Source organism: Thunnus maccoyii, chromosome 14, assembly GCF_910596095.1.
Source record: "Thunnus maccoyii chromosome 14, fThuMac1.1, whole genome shotgun sequence".
Classification (NCBI taxonomy): Eukaryota; Metazoa; Chordata; class Actinopteri; order Scombriformes; family Scombridae; genus Thunnus; species Thunnus maccoyii.
This window is the reverse complement of record NC_056546.1, coordinates 15,777,959-15,794,300: the sequence shown is the minus strand read 5'-3', so window position 1 is coordinate 15,794,300 and position 16,342 is coordinate 15,777,959. Positions and strand designations below refer to the sequence as shown.

The window sequence follows — 16,342 nt, the reverse complement described above, 5'->3', positions numbered from 1 at the left end:
AATACCATTACCTGCCTGTAGCTGACATCACAACAGCCCATTTGATGAATCTTTAAGGGGTCTTGCTTTCCTGATGGTTTTATTTTTTTCTGTTGTATTGGTTAAATCACCCCACCTGCTATAGAGAAATAAATCATGTCTGAATGGGGCTTTACTCTCTCTGATACCTTGATATTTGATTTCTCGAGATTAGTATCCATGTCTCGCGTCTTCAGAAAAACACACTCTGATCAATCATGTTTTGTCAGTGCCAATAACCTGTCAAACCACACCCTGATCTCCCCATCTCTCCGCACTTCAGGCAGAGAACCTGTTGTTAGACGCAGATATGAACATCAAGATAGCCGATTTTGGCTTCAGCAACGAGTTCACTGTAGGCAGTAAGCTGGACACTTTCTGTGGCTCCCCACCATACGCTGCTCCAGAGCTCTTCCAAGGAAAAAAGTATGATGGACCAGAAGTGGATGTCTGGAGCCTTGGGGTCATCCTCTACACGCTGGTCAGCGGCTCACTGCCCTTTGACGGACAGAACCTAAAGGTGTGTAGGTGTTACAGTTTTTTGATGTGTAATTGGCTATGTTAAAGTGCACAGAAAAATGTATTCATATAAAAAGTTGAGGTCTTACTCACGTTTTTTGCATTAACTTTGATATTGTACTTTCTGATTAGCCATACTTTTACCATGAGTAAAGCAGTTTACACATGATTGTTACCTGTGACAAACACACACAGGCCTTGATATGCTTCAGACAGAGTGCTTATCAAATCAAACAGCATCTGTGACCCCTTTCAAATGGCGACATTGGGCCTGACATCTAACTTTCTGAAAGAGAATTCAGTTGCATTTAGCTTTTGAGCACATTCACATCACAATCCGACAATCATATCCATCCAAATAATGCAGTGATTTGTTCATTCTTCATACAACTATACTTTTTGTGTGTACAAACAAAAGCAACACCTTTAAGTTGAGACAAAAATGTGAGCTGTCTTCCCCATTTGTACAGTTAATGGCGTCTTTCCCTTCTCTATGTGGACAGGCTTTTTGGCCCCTCATTCAAGTGTGACCATTTGGAACAGATATTAAGGAACGAGAAGGGGAGGGGGTTCCCTTCTTGTTCCTTCAGTTAGATGTTTGAGCTTCACTGTGCAGAATGATGAATGTGCAGAGTTTGACACTATGAGGCTGTTTTCACATTCATCTGCTGAAAGTGGAAAGTTTTAAGGCTGGTACCTGTGAGCATGATTTGTGACATCACAACTAGATTGGAGCCAATTGAGGGCCAGTAAAGAACTTAGACAAGTGTGATGTGGAAACTTGAAGCCTCAAATACACAAACACTGAGAATCCACTTTTCAATGAAGGAGACATCTTGCATCCAGCAGTTTTAACTTATGAAATGGAAAATATTTGCATATTCGTAGATCTTGGATTTTTCAATGAAGGAGAATGAGAAGATGTAATTTTAAGGATTTTTAACAAGGTAACTGAGTATTTTTTGTGAAAGAAATGTGTCAGACTCAGTTAATATTCTAAGCAGATGATTTTTATATGTCCTGGAACATGTCTGGAGGGGATCCTTAACATTATAATACGTATGACCTAATTAGTTCGAAGCATACTGAGACCTTTAATCTGTCCTCCAAATCAGGAAGGAAAATGAATGACTTCCTATATACTCCTAATAGTAAAAGTTATAATAATGCTTCTCAGAGACATTTTTAATCAATATGCATAATTCTGTTTGTGTCTGACTTTACATAGACGGCAAAGGGCAGAGTGAACGGACAGTGCAAAGGGAAGTTCTGTAGCCTGTTGTCTTAATCAGGTTTATCATACTGTAACTGGAGGATGAAACTAAACTGACTTTTCTGAGATTGGACGTTTACATGCATCAACTTGAAACAGGGTTACTTTAATTTGCAAATTAAGAGTAGAATTTCCTGTTTTATCATTTGGAATGAGACATGGTGGTTTATCCACCGTGAATTAATTATGCAGCAGTTTTGAAATATTTCATGAAGCAGCAATTAATACAAGAAAAAGAGGAAATTCTACATTTGGTAAATTTTAATGAGTTTTCAAAGCTGCCTTGAGAGTGATCTTCCTTTGTTAAAGGAATATTTCACTTCTCACTTCTTATTTGATTTAATCTCTCTGTTTCTGTGTGTTGCTTGCTGTTTAGGAGCTGAGGGAGAGGGTCCTGCGGGGAAAGTACCGTATTCCTTTCTACATGTCCACAGACTGTGAAAACCTGCTGAAGAAATTACTCGTGCTCAACCCTGTCAAACGAGGCAGTTTGGAGGTACTACCAGAACCTGCATTGTTACATCTTCAGTTATTTGCTCTCCATTCAGAAATGTTTTGCACAGCAGCCTGCTTTGCAATTATTACTGAAAGTAAGTGCTGCTGTCGTTAATTATGAACCTACAGAATGCTTCAATTTACAGTCTGTCAGATGGAAATTTGGAAACAGTGTTCATCTGCAATCAAAGGGAGGCCTTACATATTTCTGTGATTGAAGAATAATGAAATAATAAGACAAAATGGAATTTGTTGAAGCATTTTAAGAAGTAAAACAGGATTTATTCAATAAAATCCTGCGTGCATTATACTTCACCTTATCAGGGATGGTTGTAGCTTGTTTATCCTTTGCAAACATTATGTAGTTGTCAATTCAATTCATACTCTTCTGTGCAGAGTCAATACCAACCCTGCACTCAGGACCAGGCTGAAATTCAATAGTAAAGATTTCTCCACCGATAATAACAATTGATTTCTATATTGTTCAGCCCTAGCTGAAATGGTGATCAGATATATTTCATAAATAAGTCATCCAGTTCTCATCTTTCTGTGTCGTCATTTGAAATGCACTTACATATCATATTATATCATTACGGATGTGCGTCATTATTAATTATCTGCAATTAAAAGATTAATGACTGAAATTACAGTTGATCTAATTGGACTGGACACACACACGAGTTCTAATTGTCTCATTTCTTTGTTAGCAAATCATGAAAGACCATTGGATGAATGTGGGTCACGAGGAGGAGGAGCTGAAGCCTTACATTGAGCCTGAGGCGGACTTCAGTGACTCATCCAGAATAGGTGTGTTTGAGTGTGTGTGTGTGTCTGTGTATATGTGTGTGTGTGTGTGTGTGTGTGTGTGTGTGTATTTAGATGTCACTCTGTATGTCATGTTCAGGACTAACTGATTTATGTTGTCTTCTGTCTGCCCACAGAGCTCATGGTGACGATGGGCTTCCCTAAAGATGAGATCACAGAGTCTCTACATGGCCAGAAGTACGATGATGTCATGGCTACTTATCTACTGTTGGGCAGAAAAGCTCCAGAGGTCAGTTTCTTCATCTTACGTCATCTTAACATCATCACCAGTTGTAATATCATGTGACCATATCCCTCCTCCTGTGTCTTTATATGTCAGTTCGAGGGGAGCGAGCCCCTGACTAACAGCATCCTGGGTCAACGACAGCGACCGACCAGCGACATCAACAACAGCTCCAGCATTTCTCCCGCCCATCCCAAGGTCACACGCAGCATCTCGGCCAATCAGAAGCAGCGCCGCTACAGTGATCATGGTGGGGATGATGATGGTGGTGGTGGTGGTGGTGTCGTAGAGAAGCCAAGTAAAGTAACCCCGTCCTTCCCTGCTCTGAGAGTGCTGCTGGCTGCATGTTGTGTAGGGGGAAGTTGCTCTTAGTCACTGAGGATTTGCCCAATGAATAAATACCAGTATCCACCCAGATGATTTGCCTCTGAGCAAGGCACTAGAGCACTACCAGCTTCACTGGTGTTCTTATATTACAGGATAAAGCTGATAAAGCATCACATGTTATCCTTTCCCTATAGTTTTGACTGGAAAAAAGGGCATACATCAAACCTAGATTAACCGGTTTCTGTGTTTAATGTTTAATTTTCTGCTTAAACGTACAAGTGTGTGACTCAGCCTGAATACTGCACTGGTTGCGTAGCAGCTTCCTCCTATGTCATGTGGGGCCATTGTGTCTGGCGCCATCTGCTGGCTGGCTGCTTTCCTGCAGCTCCCTCAGGAACAGCACCTCAAAGCATGAGGAGTGAACAGCTTTGCTTTGTACCTGCTCACCTTGGCTTCTATAGCTGTACAACATATTGAACAAAGTGTCTGTCGTTGCACAGTATAATTTGACAGATGGGATGAAATGTAAATTATGGCTTTGAGTGGCTTTGCTTGATGCTGTAACAAAAACACTGGCCTTGTCTGTTTGTTTTTGTTAAAAACCTCCTGATATTTGAGTTGTAGAAATAAGGACATCATTAGTCAAACGTATGTAAATCTGTTCTCTTATGTTTGCCTCTCTTAGTGGGTCCGTCTGTGCCCCCGGCGGTATCGTACACAAAGCGCGGCCAGGCCTTAAGTGTGGAAAGTGACCATAGGGAGGAGTGGGACGGAGCGCGCCGGCTGGAGCTCAGCACTTCAAAAGGAGACGTCCCCGCCTCACCATTGGGAGTGCAGGAGAGAAAGAAAACTACAAGTGCTGTGGGGGTGAGGAAGTAGAGGACACGTTCATACACATGCATTCACATACACCACATACATATGAACAAAAAGTAGAGATAATAGCTTCATATTTTTGTGCCTCATTGTATTATCCTTTTTTTTTTTTTTTTCAACCAAATTATTCAACTACTTATGTGATCATATTTCCCCAATATATGGTCAGGTTAAAATCATCTTTTTGGTGTCTCTCCTCACAAGCAGACCAATGGATCAATGACTCGCAGGAACACATATGTGTGTGAACGATCCTCCACTGACCGCTATTCAGCTATTCCCAACGGCAAAGACAGCAGGTAAAAACAAACACATTTATGCTCAATTAGAGACCTGTGACATCAAAGTCATTTCCTCTTTTAGCTTGTTGTGTAATCCCTGTAATACAGAACAAATAAGCAGGTTTGGTGAAATCTAATAGTCTATCCTTGTGTGCTAATATTCTCTGCCCTTGGGTCCCAGTTTAACCGAGGTGTCAGGGAGCACCCCTTCGACTGCAATAAGCTCTACACGACCTCGTCACACTAAGTCCATGTCATCGTCAGGACACCCTTCAAAGAGCACACTGCCCCCCATCGACGACAATACAGAGCTTAAAGCCAGGTGAGCAGCCTGATAATGCCAATGAATGATCACCATTAGCCACTAATGTGTATTTAAATGTAAAAGTCTGGTTGCAGCGAAGATGATGATGCTGACTCTTTTGACACATGTGCTAATCTCTCTAATAATGTTCGCGTTGCAGCTCCTCTCCGCGGGGTCCCTCCACCTCTCCGTCTGCACACAGTATTAGTACCCCGGAGAAGAACCGTTTCCCTCGTGGCACCACCAGTCGCAGCACCTTCCATGGGGCTCAGCTCAGAGACCGGCGCAGTGCCACCTACAACGGCCCCCCGGCCTCACCCACGCTGTCCCACGATACAGGGGCTCTCGCTCAGCAACGAAGGGGCACCTCCACTGGGATCATCAGCAAGATCACCTCCAAGTTTGTCCGCAGGTTAGTAAAAACACCTGGCTGTATATATGATACACAAGGTTGTGCTTAATACTTTTTGCACCTTTAAGGTACTTGCAATCCTTTTGGCAGGCGATGTGAAATAAATGTTGAAGTTGCAAACATTTGCTTGAGATTCTGAACACCCTCAAAAACAACAAAAGTCAGTGTTCCACTTTATACTGCCTGTGTGACTTAAACACTGGTGCATATGAGACTGAAGGAATGGTTGTTCTTTTCTTTTTTATGTCTCTGCATTCAGTCTGAATGTTAGATGTTAGATGGTGAGATTAGTAACAGATACGGAAAGTCAGTTGAATCGAGTAGTAGCTCTGCTCAAATTAAGGAAATGCAAATTTAGACCTCTTTAAAAATGGATGACTGGTCTAACCAAACTAAGGGCTGTAATTTACATTTTGCTGTATTTCATCTGATTGTATTGTTAAAAAGAACTTACTTTATGTCTAATTTATCTTTTAGTATTGGACAAACTGAAAATAAAAAATAGTTAATGCAAGTAAATGCTACATTCTGAGTGGGATAGAGTAACTGTTGATGTCATATATTTCCAGTAACTGAGCAAAGCTGTACGCTGAGGTCATCTGTTTACCTTTAAAGTGCATTTAGAGACTTAGAAACAGATCTGTGGATAAAAATAACAAAATTTCCCCAAAACAAACGAAACTAAGAAGCAGGACTTCATGAACAAAACATGTTCACACTAAACTTTTTCAGCAGTGAAAACAAAGCTAGCGTCACACACAGGCTTCCTGCCTCTTTAAAACAGATACTCTCTGATCTCTGATTCCCAAACCTTATCACTTATTCTGCATTCACTCTGTTACCCTTTGCTGTCAGTATGACAAGAAAGGATAAAGCCTCCTCATTCGCACAGTAGTCAGCTCCTTGTGTCACCTTCACGCTGGCCCATCCGGTAGAGGCTCACAGCTTTCTCTCCTTTTCTCCCCGCATAGAGCTCTGTCTTTCAGGTCGACCAGGAGGTAGGAGAATACAACGCTTGCTGCACCTGTAACCCCTGTCAAAAAAAACAAACTATGTGCCCACTGTGACCTTGGCCCATGTTTCCTTAACCCCTTACGTACTTGCCCACTACACCACATCCTTACCTACTGACTGACACCCTTGTTATGCCGTGTACGTCCTTCCCTTGTGTTCGCTGCCTCGAGAACAAACCTCACGGCTCATCGGCTTTTCCTGTACTAAGCCACGATTTCTGCTTCTCAAGCTGCTGGCTTCCCTCTCCTTACTCTCCCCCGTCTTCATGCTGAGCTTAAAAGAGAAAAGATCAGACAAATTGTGGAGGCCGAACCAAAGATTTAGCACATTTCCACTCCTTACAGATCATTGGGGATTAAGGAAAGGTAGCGTACAGTAGACAGGATGATGCATTTGTGAAGGAGCTAAAATAGTGTGTGCCTCAAAACGTCACAGTCACCTCATTGTGTGCTAAACCCTGATACCCAGGAGTGTGGATTTTTTTCCTGGCATGATGCCTGACACCCCCTCTCCCTGTCCAGTGATGATGGGGGTGGTGTTCGTAGAGGGTGGGGGAACGCATGTTCAGCTCACGGGAGTAACAGTGTGTTCCTGGTTTATTTCAGGGTACCTAGTGAGGGAGAGGCCAGTGCCAGGACAGAAACACCAAGGTGAGAGCATGATTGAGATGTGGATTTCATAGACAGTCTGTAACCAACCTCTGCCACCTTCAACGTCTCTCTCTCTGTGCTCTGTCTCTTGTTCTTTCTGTCTTCTTCTGTTGTAGGAGTGTGTCTGGTGATACTAAAGAGGATGTGGGTCGGGACTCCAAACCCCGCTCTCTGCGTTTCACCTGGAGCATGAAGACCACCTCCTCCATGGAGCCCGCTGAGATGATGAGAGAAATCCGAAAGGTTCTGGACGCCAACAGCTGCGATTATGAGCAGCGCGAACGCTTCCTTCTCTTCTGCGTCCATGGCGACGCTCGCCAGGACAACCTGGTGCAGTGGGAGATGGAGGTGTGCAAGCTGCCCCGCCTTTCCCTCAACGGCGTGCGCTTCAAGAGGATATCAGGCACGTCCATCGCCTTTAAGAATATCGCCTGCAAAATTGCCAATGAGCTCAAACTGTGACAGCAGATGGAGTCCCAGTCAGTCTTTGGTGAGCTCTGGTTACGGTCTCATCTCATCACTGGATTAGTGTTGACTTGCAGGACAAAATTCAGCACTGAAGGTCCTCACCGTGCAGAATCAGGGTGGACTCGGCTGGTAGCGTGCAATACTGGCCACGAATGTACTGTACAGGGTAGTGGATCAGAGAGATATCGCAAGGTTTAACCTCTGTGACGGAGAGATAGCAAAAATCGCTAACACTCTTTTTTTTTTTCTTCTTCTTCCGTCCGACCCTCTGTCTCTCTCATCAGCCCACTGCTCCTCGTCATTGGACACATTCATGTAACACATGCAGTATGCAACTGAAGATGACCATCCTGCAATAATGTTTTCAGTCTCTTTTTCTAAACGCCTACTACAAGATCTACTCTCCTCGCTGAATAACCATTAAAATTACTGAAAGCTAAAATAGCCGCTTTTCCACCTGTGTTAAGTCAGTATATAGATCAGGCTGGAGCCCATACTAAAACTATGTAAAAAGAGAATTGTACTGTATGCATAACATCTGCAGGTACTGTATTGTATATTGATTTTGAGTTCTGTACAGAATTTTATTGTCAATACTGTCTTTTTTCATGGGATTTGAGTTCTTTCCTAATATAATTGATGTCTCTTAGAGCATTATCCTTTTGGTCTGTGATTTTTTTTATTCCTTTTTTTTTTTTTTTAAGAGCCACCATATGGAAATAGTGTTTTTAATTTTATTTAAAGAGCTCTAAATTATTTTGTGGAATATTAAGGGATGTGCTCCCTTGCCTTTTATGTTATATTTTATTTGCCTACGGAAAAAAACACTAAGTTGCACCACATAGACTTGAGTAGTAAGTTCAGTTAAAACTGAAAAAATGTGTTCACTTTATTTTCTCTCAGCAGTAGGTAGGTGATTTGGGATCCTGCTGCGATTGCACAAGTTTTCCAGGGTGACGTGTATGAACATGAGAGTATGCACCTGTATTTCTTTCATGTTAGTTTGGTAGTCCTCAATTACATAAAAGCAGGGTTTAAATTGGTTTCCTTTAGAAAGCGGACAACAGGACGTCTTTATCCAAAGGACTGAAGATGCATGAAAAACTCAAACAAGCACCTTGAAAGAAGTCTCGTGGAGCCTTTCTAAAGAGCCTGATTTAGTCCTGCCACCGGTGTGATTGTGCAGGTACTTGTGTATCTCCTTGCTTGTGTTTTTCTTTTTTTTTTTAATTCAGCGGATTTTACTGTATTTATTCCATTACATTGTAATGTGCTGCTTTGTAGAATTGAGGCGTGCACTTTGTTGGAGAAAATAAAAAGGATTTTATTTGTTTGTATTTATTTTATTTGATTTCTCATGGCTGAATCCAGAATTACACAACTAACTTCAAGCAATGACGTAGATGTGTTAGTGTGTTATTTTGCTTTGAGGACCAGGTTGCTGGCGTTTCACACTGAAGCCATGTCATGCTACACAGCGCCAGCAGGAAGCTCAGATGAGAACAGTTAATGATGTAAACTTTTATTGACTCTAAATAGCATGATATTAGCCAATAACTTAATCCTAATGATGACACTATTGATGTATTTTGCATACATGTTAGTCAAACGTTTAGCATTATGAACAATATCCTCAGTTTTTCATTTCAGCTCCTTTACCTGTGTGAAAATAGTTCCAAGCGTGCCCAAAAATGTTTTCCATACATACGAAAACTGTATTTTCAATACCTAAAACATCATCATTTTCAATACCTAAAACATCATACAAACCATTGACGATAAAAATGTAAGTTGCAAGGATATCTCACACAATGTTTCTGTTGATAATTCTCCAAATTATAAACATGTTTTTAAAACGATATCAATCTCCTTAACAAATGTGTATCTTAACTGGCATGGTCCCTCTTAAAACTTACAAAAGCTTCATTTACAAATCATTTTCGCGTACAAGTGGAAAGACAGAAAAATGTAAACATTTCGTTTTGGCAGATTTGTTCAGTTTAAAGGTGCAGTGTGTAGGATTTGGTGGCATCTAGCGGTGAGGCTGCAGATTGCACCAACCTGAATACCCCTCCCCCTCCTGTTCCAAGTGTGTAGGAGAACCTAGACTGGCAGCAAAACTAGTTAAACATACGAAAGGCCCTCTCTAGAACTAGTGTTTGGTTTGTCCATTCTGGGCTCCTGTAGAAACATGGCAGGCTCCATGGAAGAGGACCCGCTCCCTGTGTAGATATTAAGGGCTCATTCTTTGCTAACGAAAACACAATTCTTATTTTTAGGTGACTATATGCTAATTAAAACATACTTATGAATATTATATTCCATTTCTGCCAAGTCTTATCCCCTAGATGCCACTAAATCCTGCTCACTGCACCTTTAACATGTTAATAGGTTAAAAAGTACCACTTCGTTATTACTTTTTGTAGATAAATATATGAGATTAAAAATGTATAAAGATTGTTGAGTCACATGAATGCCTGAACACACACATAAAAAAAATCTACTAACCAATGCTAGATTTGGACTAATGGATTAATGAGCATGGATGTTGCATTCATCAGGATGGAATGGCCCGCATGAGGCCCTGGTCATGCATTAATGTCTTGGCAACATATTGGGTCTAATCCTAACTTGAGATGCATGCATTGAACTCAGTGTGCATCTCAGCCAAATATATTTGGTTGAGATACAAGCCTTTATCTTTTTAAGTTTATCATGCACTGATTTCAATGGAAGATTTTAAAAATAAATAAGAGAAATGTCTGCCTTTCTCAAGTTAGGATCAACTGATAATCCCTCTCAGTGTTCAGCACTGAATCTGCTGCAACAACCAACTTTAAACACCAAAAACACTCAACTGAACAACCAGTCAAGAAAACAATCACTCAGTTGCTCAGATCAATAACCAGGTGCTCATAAATCTGGGTTTTCCCTTTGAAACTGGAGGCCAGCAGGAACTGCCGGTTGTCTATGGAGACAGGAGAGAAGGCCCTTGGCGCCTGGATGTTCAGCTCCTGGAAGTGGACAAACTCACCCTTCTTGGCATCCCAGCGGTACACCTGGGTGAAAGAGTAATCGCTGCCCAGAATGGCGTACTGCCAGTTGCCCACAGGGAAAGGCTGGAACACCATGGAGCCACGAGAGGGCATGGTCTGCATCTCTCGAAAGAGGGCCCCATCCCAGCGCATCACTTTGGAATCGCCAATGAAGCGGGTCAGACAGATGAAGAGGTCGGATTTGACCTGGAAATGCTTCACGGCATAGACATCCTCCATCTCTGGGATGTCGGTGCGTCGGTCAAACAGCTTGGTGCTTTTGTTCCACTGATAGATGACGGGCCTCTGGGAGCTGCTAGACAGGATCAGGTGAGGTTTGGAGGATATCTCCATGTACTCCACATCGGTGTCCCTGTACCACGGGTGGAGCGACTGGTGAGAGTAGAAGCCATTGCCGTTCCACTTGTAGATGGTGGTGGAACCGGCCTTTGAGCTGTCCGCCATCACGAAGAAGGATTCTCCATCGATGCGGAAAGTCTCAACATCGTTTGGTTTGCGGATTTTGAGGATGTCAATGCCTTGGAGCTTAATGAATTTGTTGGCGGAGGTGTCGCGCTTATAGATGTGTGAGCCACCGAACAGCTGAGCCACAATGATGAAGAGCTGGTTGTCAATCACCAGAGGTTTGCAGATCACTGTGGATGTGCCTGGTGAAGAGAAAGAAGGATCTTCATGTCTCCATCTAGTGGCTGCTTTTCCAACTTCGCCTCCCCTCTCTTTTTAACTCTTACAGCTCATTCACAGTGACAGAATATTTTAAATGACTTTTACTTACTGTCAATATCGTCAAAGTTTCTGAAGACCATCTCCACATGATCCCACTCCAGAAAGCTGCATTTCCCAATGAAGGGCTGAGCAAACACCACATACTGGTCACTCCCAAAGGAAAATGCTTCCACAGATATAGATTCGAACTTCATGGACTGGTAGGAAGCGAACTCTGTAAGAGAATCAAAAACACACTTTAAATAACATTAAGAAGTCAGGGAAATTGTGAAAAATTTGTGAGAATGGTGTCATATCTTCACTCCACCTGTGGTGATGCAATCAAAGGACTGTGGCACCAGATCGTTGATCTTCTTGTCCAGCTGTGAGGCTGGGCCTTTACAGTAGATCTGGTCCACGGTTGCATTGGTGCTGTAAATCCACTCCACCAGCCACTTCAGCTTACAGTCACAAGTGAACTGGTTCCCTCTCAAGTCCCTGAGGGGAGTAAAACCACCAAACTAACATCCAAACCCTCAAAAGCCTGACAGGAATGACAGCTTTCCCAATGGATTTCCATCCTCAAACTCTGCAGTCGCTGGAGTATGATTGCTAGCTTTGCTCTCTGGCCCTTTCAGCTTCACACTCTGCTCTCATTAATATCAAGAAGGACTATAAAGGAGAGCTGAACACTTCTTCACTGCATTCCTCACATGTAATTTTAATGGCGTTAAATGCGCCAGCTGCCCACACACTTTTCAAGCCTTGGCTGAAGTAGAATAATGATGCAGCGACCTATATATAGACTGTGCAGAAAACTCATTGTTCACAATCGCTATATTATATGTTATGTAACACAATGAAATTCATCTTTTTGTTTTGCAAGAGTGAAATTCATACTTACACTTTAGTCAAGGCCTCAAGACCCTTGAACAAATCCTTGGGCAGAGTCTCAAGATTATTGTAAGCCAGACTCCTGAAAAAGAGAGAAAAATGGCAGGTGCACTGTGATAATTAATCAATGTACTGCTTTCACCTCTCCTATCCTTCCCTGTTCATATTACTAAATGCAAACGACACACAGATTCTGCTATTTGTGTGTTACGTGTATTGTGAGGGGAACTTGCACTGCTTCACAAAACCTAAATGTGGATGTGGTTATGCAGCATTTCCTTGCAGTGGAATATACGGATATCTGTTAAAGAGCTTGGGCACACATTGCCACCCTGGAGACTGAAGGCAGGAACATTGCTTTTTGTGAGTTTGAGGAAACATTAAGCTATTTTTAGAGCTGCTTTCTCAGCCATTTTATGGATTTCTCTGCAACAAAGGGGTTAGGGTTAGGAGAAAAAAGTAGTTTTCACTGTTAAGAAGATTTTCTTAGAGCTGTATTCAATTTCATGACACTTCATCTTGTGTTTGACATCTTGGTCTTTGCCAACAAAGTGAGAAAATCTCAACTTTTACTTTCTCTAAAAGAAATGGAGATTGATGATTGATCTCCCCTCTCAGCACAATGTAGGATTTAAGACATTTTATTTACTTACTTTACTAAATGTATATATAATGGGTCTTCAGCTTCAAAGTTTTATTAAGTTGGACAGTGAAGGTGACAGGATTTGCTTTATAATCGTTTTAACAGCTGCACAGTGCCTATAAAAATGTCTGGTGCAATGGGTGTTGTGTAATAAACTTTGTCAGCATTTCATTGCTTCCCTGCACCTGCAGACAAATTGCAACATCTTTAACTGATACAAATAACAGCAAAATTCCTTGTATTTTCTCAACTTCAAAAAGATCATCAGAATTGCATCCTTATCACTTGTGTGTTTGCTGAAGAATTGTATACTCACAGATGCACTAAGGTTTTCAGTCCGCGGAAAGCATTCGGCGATATCGACTTGATTTGGTTGTTTTCTATGAATCTGTAAAAGGTTTTGAATAAGTGCACGAGGAAGAAGACAATGATGGCTTTTAGAAATAGATTCCAGAGTAAATTTTTGTTGTCTACTCACAGATACTCCAGGTGAGGAAGACCAAGGAAAGCATCCTCGTTTATAGAATCCAGGTTGTTGGCTGTGAAGAGGCTGCACAAAGAGATCCTGACTTAATATTTTACTGCAGGGCCACAAATTGGATAATAACAAGCTGTCCTCCCACATTAGCAGCTGTCTACTCTGAAAAAATGGATCTGTCTGATAGAAAACCCTCTCCTTTCTTCTTTAACAGTACCCAAATACATCAAAGACAAGGATCAATGCTCCATTTGGATTCCTGCAGTCTTACATGTTTGTTTTGAAGAACATGGTGACTCAGTCAATACTCCACCCCATGAAGGGGATTCCCTCTTCAAAAGGAGGGATTCCCCTTAAGTCTGATACCAGACCAGGTCTGATTCACAATACACACAGATACATGATCAGGCAACATGGATGAACACCCAGCACACAAAATATTCTAACATGATATGAAAAGGCATGTAGGGAAATAATTTTCTAATTGTTCCTAAATTAATATTGTTCAAGCTCTCCATCACAATCAACACAGCTACATGATCCTTTAGATTCTCATGTGTAGCATCAGTGAAGGGGAGAATGTCTTGAACATTAAACATGGCGTTGATCATCTCACTAGGGACTAACAGCATGTAACAAAGACAAAATGCTCCAGAGCGATTTCTCACATGAGATGCAGGGCAGGCGTGTGGATGAAGCTCTCCTTCGGGATTTCAGTGAATTCAGACTTGACGAAAGATCTGAGGGAGGAAAACACGACAGACACACTGTTAAGCCTTAAAGCACAGACATATACCAGCAGCACAATCACGTCTATATTGCAGAGCTTATATTGGTAAATCTCTGTCATGGCAAACACTGGCTGAGATTTCGTTATAAACAATGATAAATATGACTTACAGTGATATGACATCGGAGGGAAAGCTGCGAGGGATCAGTCCTGCGCTTTCGCACAGCGCGTTATCTTTGGTACATGTACATGATGAGGGGCAGCGAGGCTGCCTGGCTCTCTTGCTGTCCACTACAAGCAAAACACACGCCAGCACAAGTAAACCGAACCAGGGCAATCTTTTAGGCATCTTGCGTGTATTTTCCATCCTTGCAAACCGCCGCGGGCACGACCTGCGCGTCGAACAGCCCTACACATGAACCAGGATCTCCGCTGTGGTTCCTTTCGCTCTGCTGCTGCTGTTTCTTCTGCCTGCAGGCCGAGCGACGCGCTGTCCGCTCTTGTTTATCTTCACCAAGCGCCGTGCGCCGCCGCCGCTCTGGAGCATAGACTGTAATCCGTGCGCCCCGTAGCCTACGTCCACGGCTCTGTAATTACGCGTAGACCCCCTGAAAAAAATCTATAAGCTCTCTGACAAATATGAAATCAAATGTGCGCTGTGGCGGCTCAAGCTCAATAAAATGCCAGCTGGCGCGGTGACAGAAGCGGTGTGAGGGCAGGTGGGGATCCCAGCGGGAGCAGACGGAGCATCTCCATCCAAAAAAACCACGCCTATGATTTCAGCAAACGCCACACACTCCGCGTTAAGCTCTTCGGAGGATTGCGGCCAATAGGCAACGGAATTGTGTAATTTTTCGTGAATCAGCTGGAGAAAAAAAAAGAAGCGCTGACATGAGCCAGCGGATTGCTGCCTGTGGCGCAGACGCACACGGGCTTTCTATGCGGGAAGCGGCAGGGAAACCCAAGGAAAATGAATTGTCATCATTGAAATATAGCTTTAATATTGGCTCAGTGTGGCCCACTTGACAGCCAACATCCTACCATTTATATAACCTGCATGTACTGCTCATATATTAACAGCTCTTTGGGTTTTTCAGAGATTTTTTGCATTATTTCCTGGTTTGTGCGTGGTTTCTATGGCGACTGATGGATGCAAAATGTGACTGCCCTGTGGTGGAGGGGCGTGGGGAAGCCCTCCTGTCATTTTGGCAGCTGGTCTGCCTCAGTAAAATGAACCCCATCCCCCCAACAGCCCCTTACAGACAAAGGACAGGTTAAGAGTTGCTCCCATCCTCCTTTTCTGCATGACATCATGTTTATTTCACTCCACAAAGCCACATTAAAAAAAACCTTCATTAGTTGATATTTTATTGCTAAAAACATTGCCCACACTGTTTTACTGCTTTTCTGTTCTCTTCTTGCTGTGCCAGACATGACTATATGCAGCCGGACCCACTGGGAGCCCTACATGGTCTTCTTCATCATCTAATTTCTTCCTGAGTTGTAAGATTAATATGTTTACTCGCTGTGTCTGACAGGCCTGTATGCGCCAAACTGTTCTGGGAAGAAACATGCAGGAGGGTTGTTTTTTTTTAACAAAAAGGTCTCTCAATAAAAACATGCTGCTCTGGACCTCCAGTCTTTCTATCCCTGATGTGATTACGTCATTTGATATCCAATGTCTGTTTACTGTGATAACACAATTTTGCCTGTAAAAATGAAAGCAGGGCAGTCAGAAGAGCGAGGTCATACTCTCTTTCATGCTGCTGTACTGTTTTAGAGGGTGATGGAAGAATAAAGCTATTAGTGAGAGAGACTCGTAAAGATGGCTCCGTTCTTCTGAGAGGAAACATTCAATATGGAAATGGAGAAGCTGGAAGGGACAGAAAGCAGCAAATGTCTTTTTTTTCCACAAGTAGCTATTGGACTAAACGGAGAACACTGGATATTATTGTTGTGCTGCAAGATGATGCGCATACTGTCTGTGCTTCATAAATGGCATCATTCATCACCAGAATAGAACGCACACTGTCCTGCAACTATTTGACCACAGAGATGTCCACAGCTAATGAAACTGTTTCTAACTTTCAATGGACTCTGAATATCTGTCTTATCTGCCTTCTGTAACTACTAATTGATACCAGGAATTAG

At 42.4% G+C, this 16,342-nt stretch overlaps 2 protein-coding genes across 4 annotated transcripts in view; one reads left to right on the top strand and one right to left on the bottom strand.

Annotated features, from left to right (window-relative positions):
* Positions 1 to 9,022, top strand: part of LOC121911912 (serine/threonine-protein kinase MARK1-like) — a 31,644-nt gene extending 22,622 nt beyond the window's left edge. For 2 of the 3 annotated variants that reach the window (XM_042433854.1, XM_042433856.1), the window contains 11 exons: positions 302 to 538; positions 2,187 to 2,306; positions 3,013 to 3,112; positions 3,247 to 3,359; positions 3,450 to 3,603; positions 4,366 to 4,547; positions 4,761 to 4,855; positions 5,019 to 5,159; positions 5,302 to 5,553; positions 7,173 to 7,217; positions 7,334 to 9,022. In XM_042433854.1, the coding sequence (XP_042289788.1) occupies positions 302 to 538; positions 2,187 to 2,306; positions 3,013 to 3,112; positions 3,247 to 3,359; positions 3,450 to 3,603; positions 4,366 to 4,547; positions 4,761 to 4,855; positions 5,019 to 5,159; positions 5,302 to 5,553; positions 7,173 to 7,217; positions 7,334 to 7,679 (1,785 nt within the window). In that variant the 3' untranslated portion in view covers positions 7,680 to 9,022. The remainder of the gene's footprint in view (positions 1 to 301; positions 539 to 2,186; positions 2,307 to 3,012; positions 3,113 to 3,246; positions 3,360 to 3,449; positions 3,604 to 4,365; positions 4,548 to 4,760; positions 4,856 to 5,018; positions 5,160 to 5,301; positions 5,554 to 7,172; positions 7,218 to 7,333) is intronic. The other variant, XM_042433855.1, reaches the window with a different exon arrangement.
* Positions 9,023 to 10,001: 979 nt separating this feature from the next.
* On the bottom strand, positions 10,002 to 15,153 carry LOC121911817 (leucine-rich glioma-inactivated protein 1-like). The gene is made up of 8 exons (XM_042433684.1): positions 14,362 to 15,153; positions 14,130 to 14,201; positions 13,462 to 13,533; positions 13,300 to 13,371; positions 12,351 to 12,422; positions 11,775 to 11,944; positions 11,517 to 11,681; positions 10,002 to 11,388 (listed from the first exon to the last, which is right to left on the bottom strand). Exons 1-8 carry the CDS (start codon positions 14,556 to 14,558, stop codon positions 10,571 to 10,573), a joined length of 1,638 nt encoding a protein of 545 aa, XP_042289618.1. The 5' UTR covers positions 14,559 to 15,153; the 3' UTR covers positions 10,002 to 10,570.
* Positions 15,154 to 16,342: the final 1,189 nt, after the last annotated feature.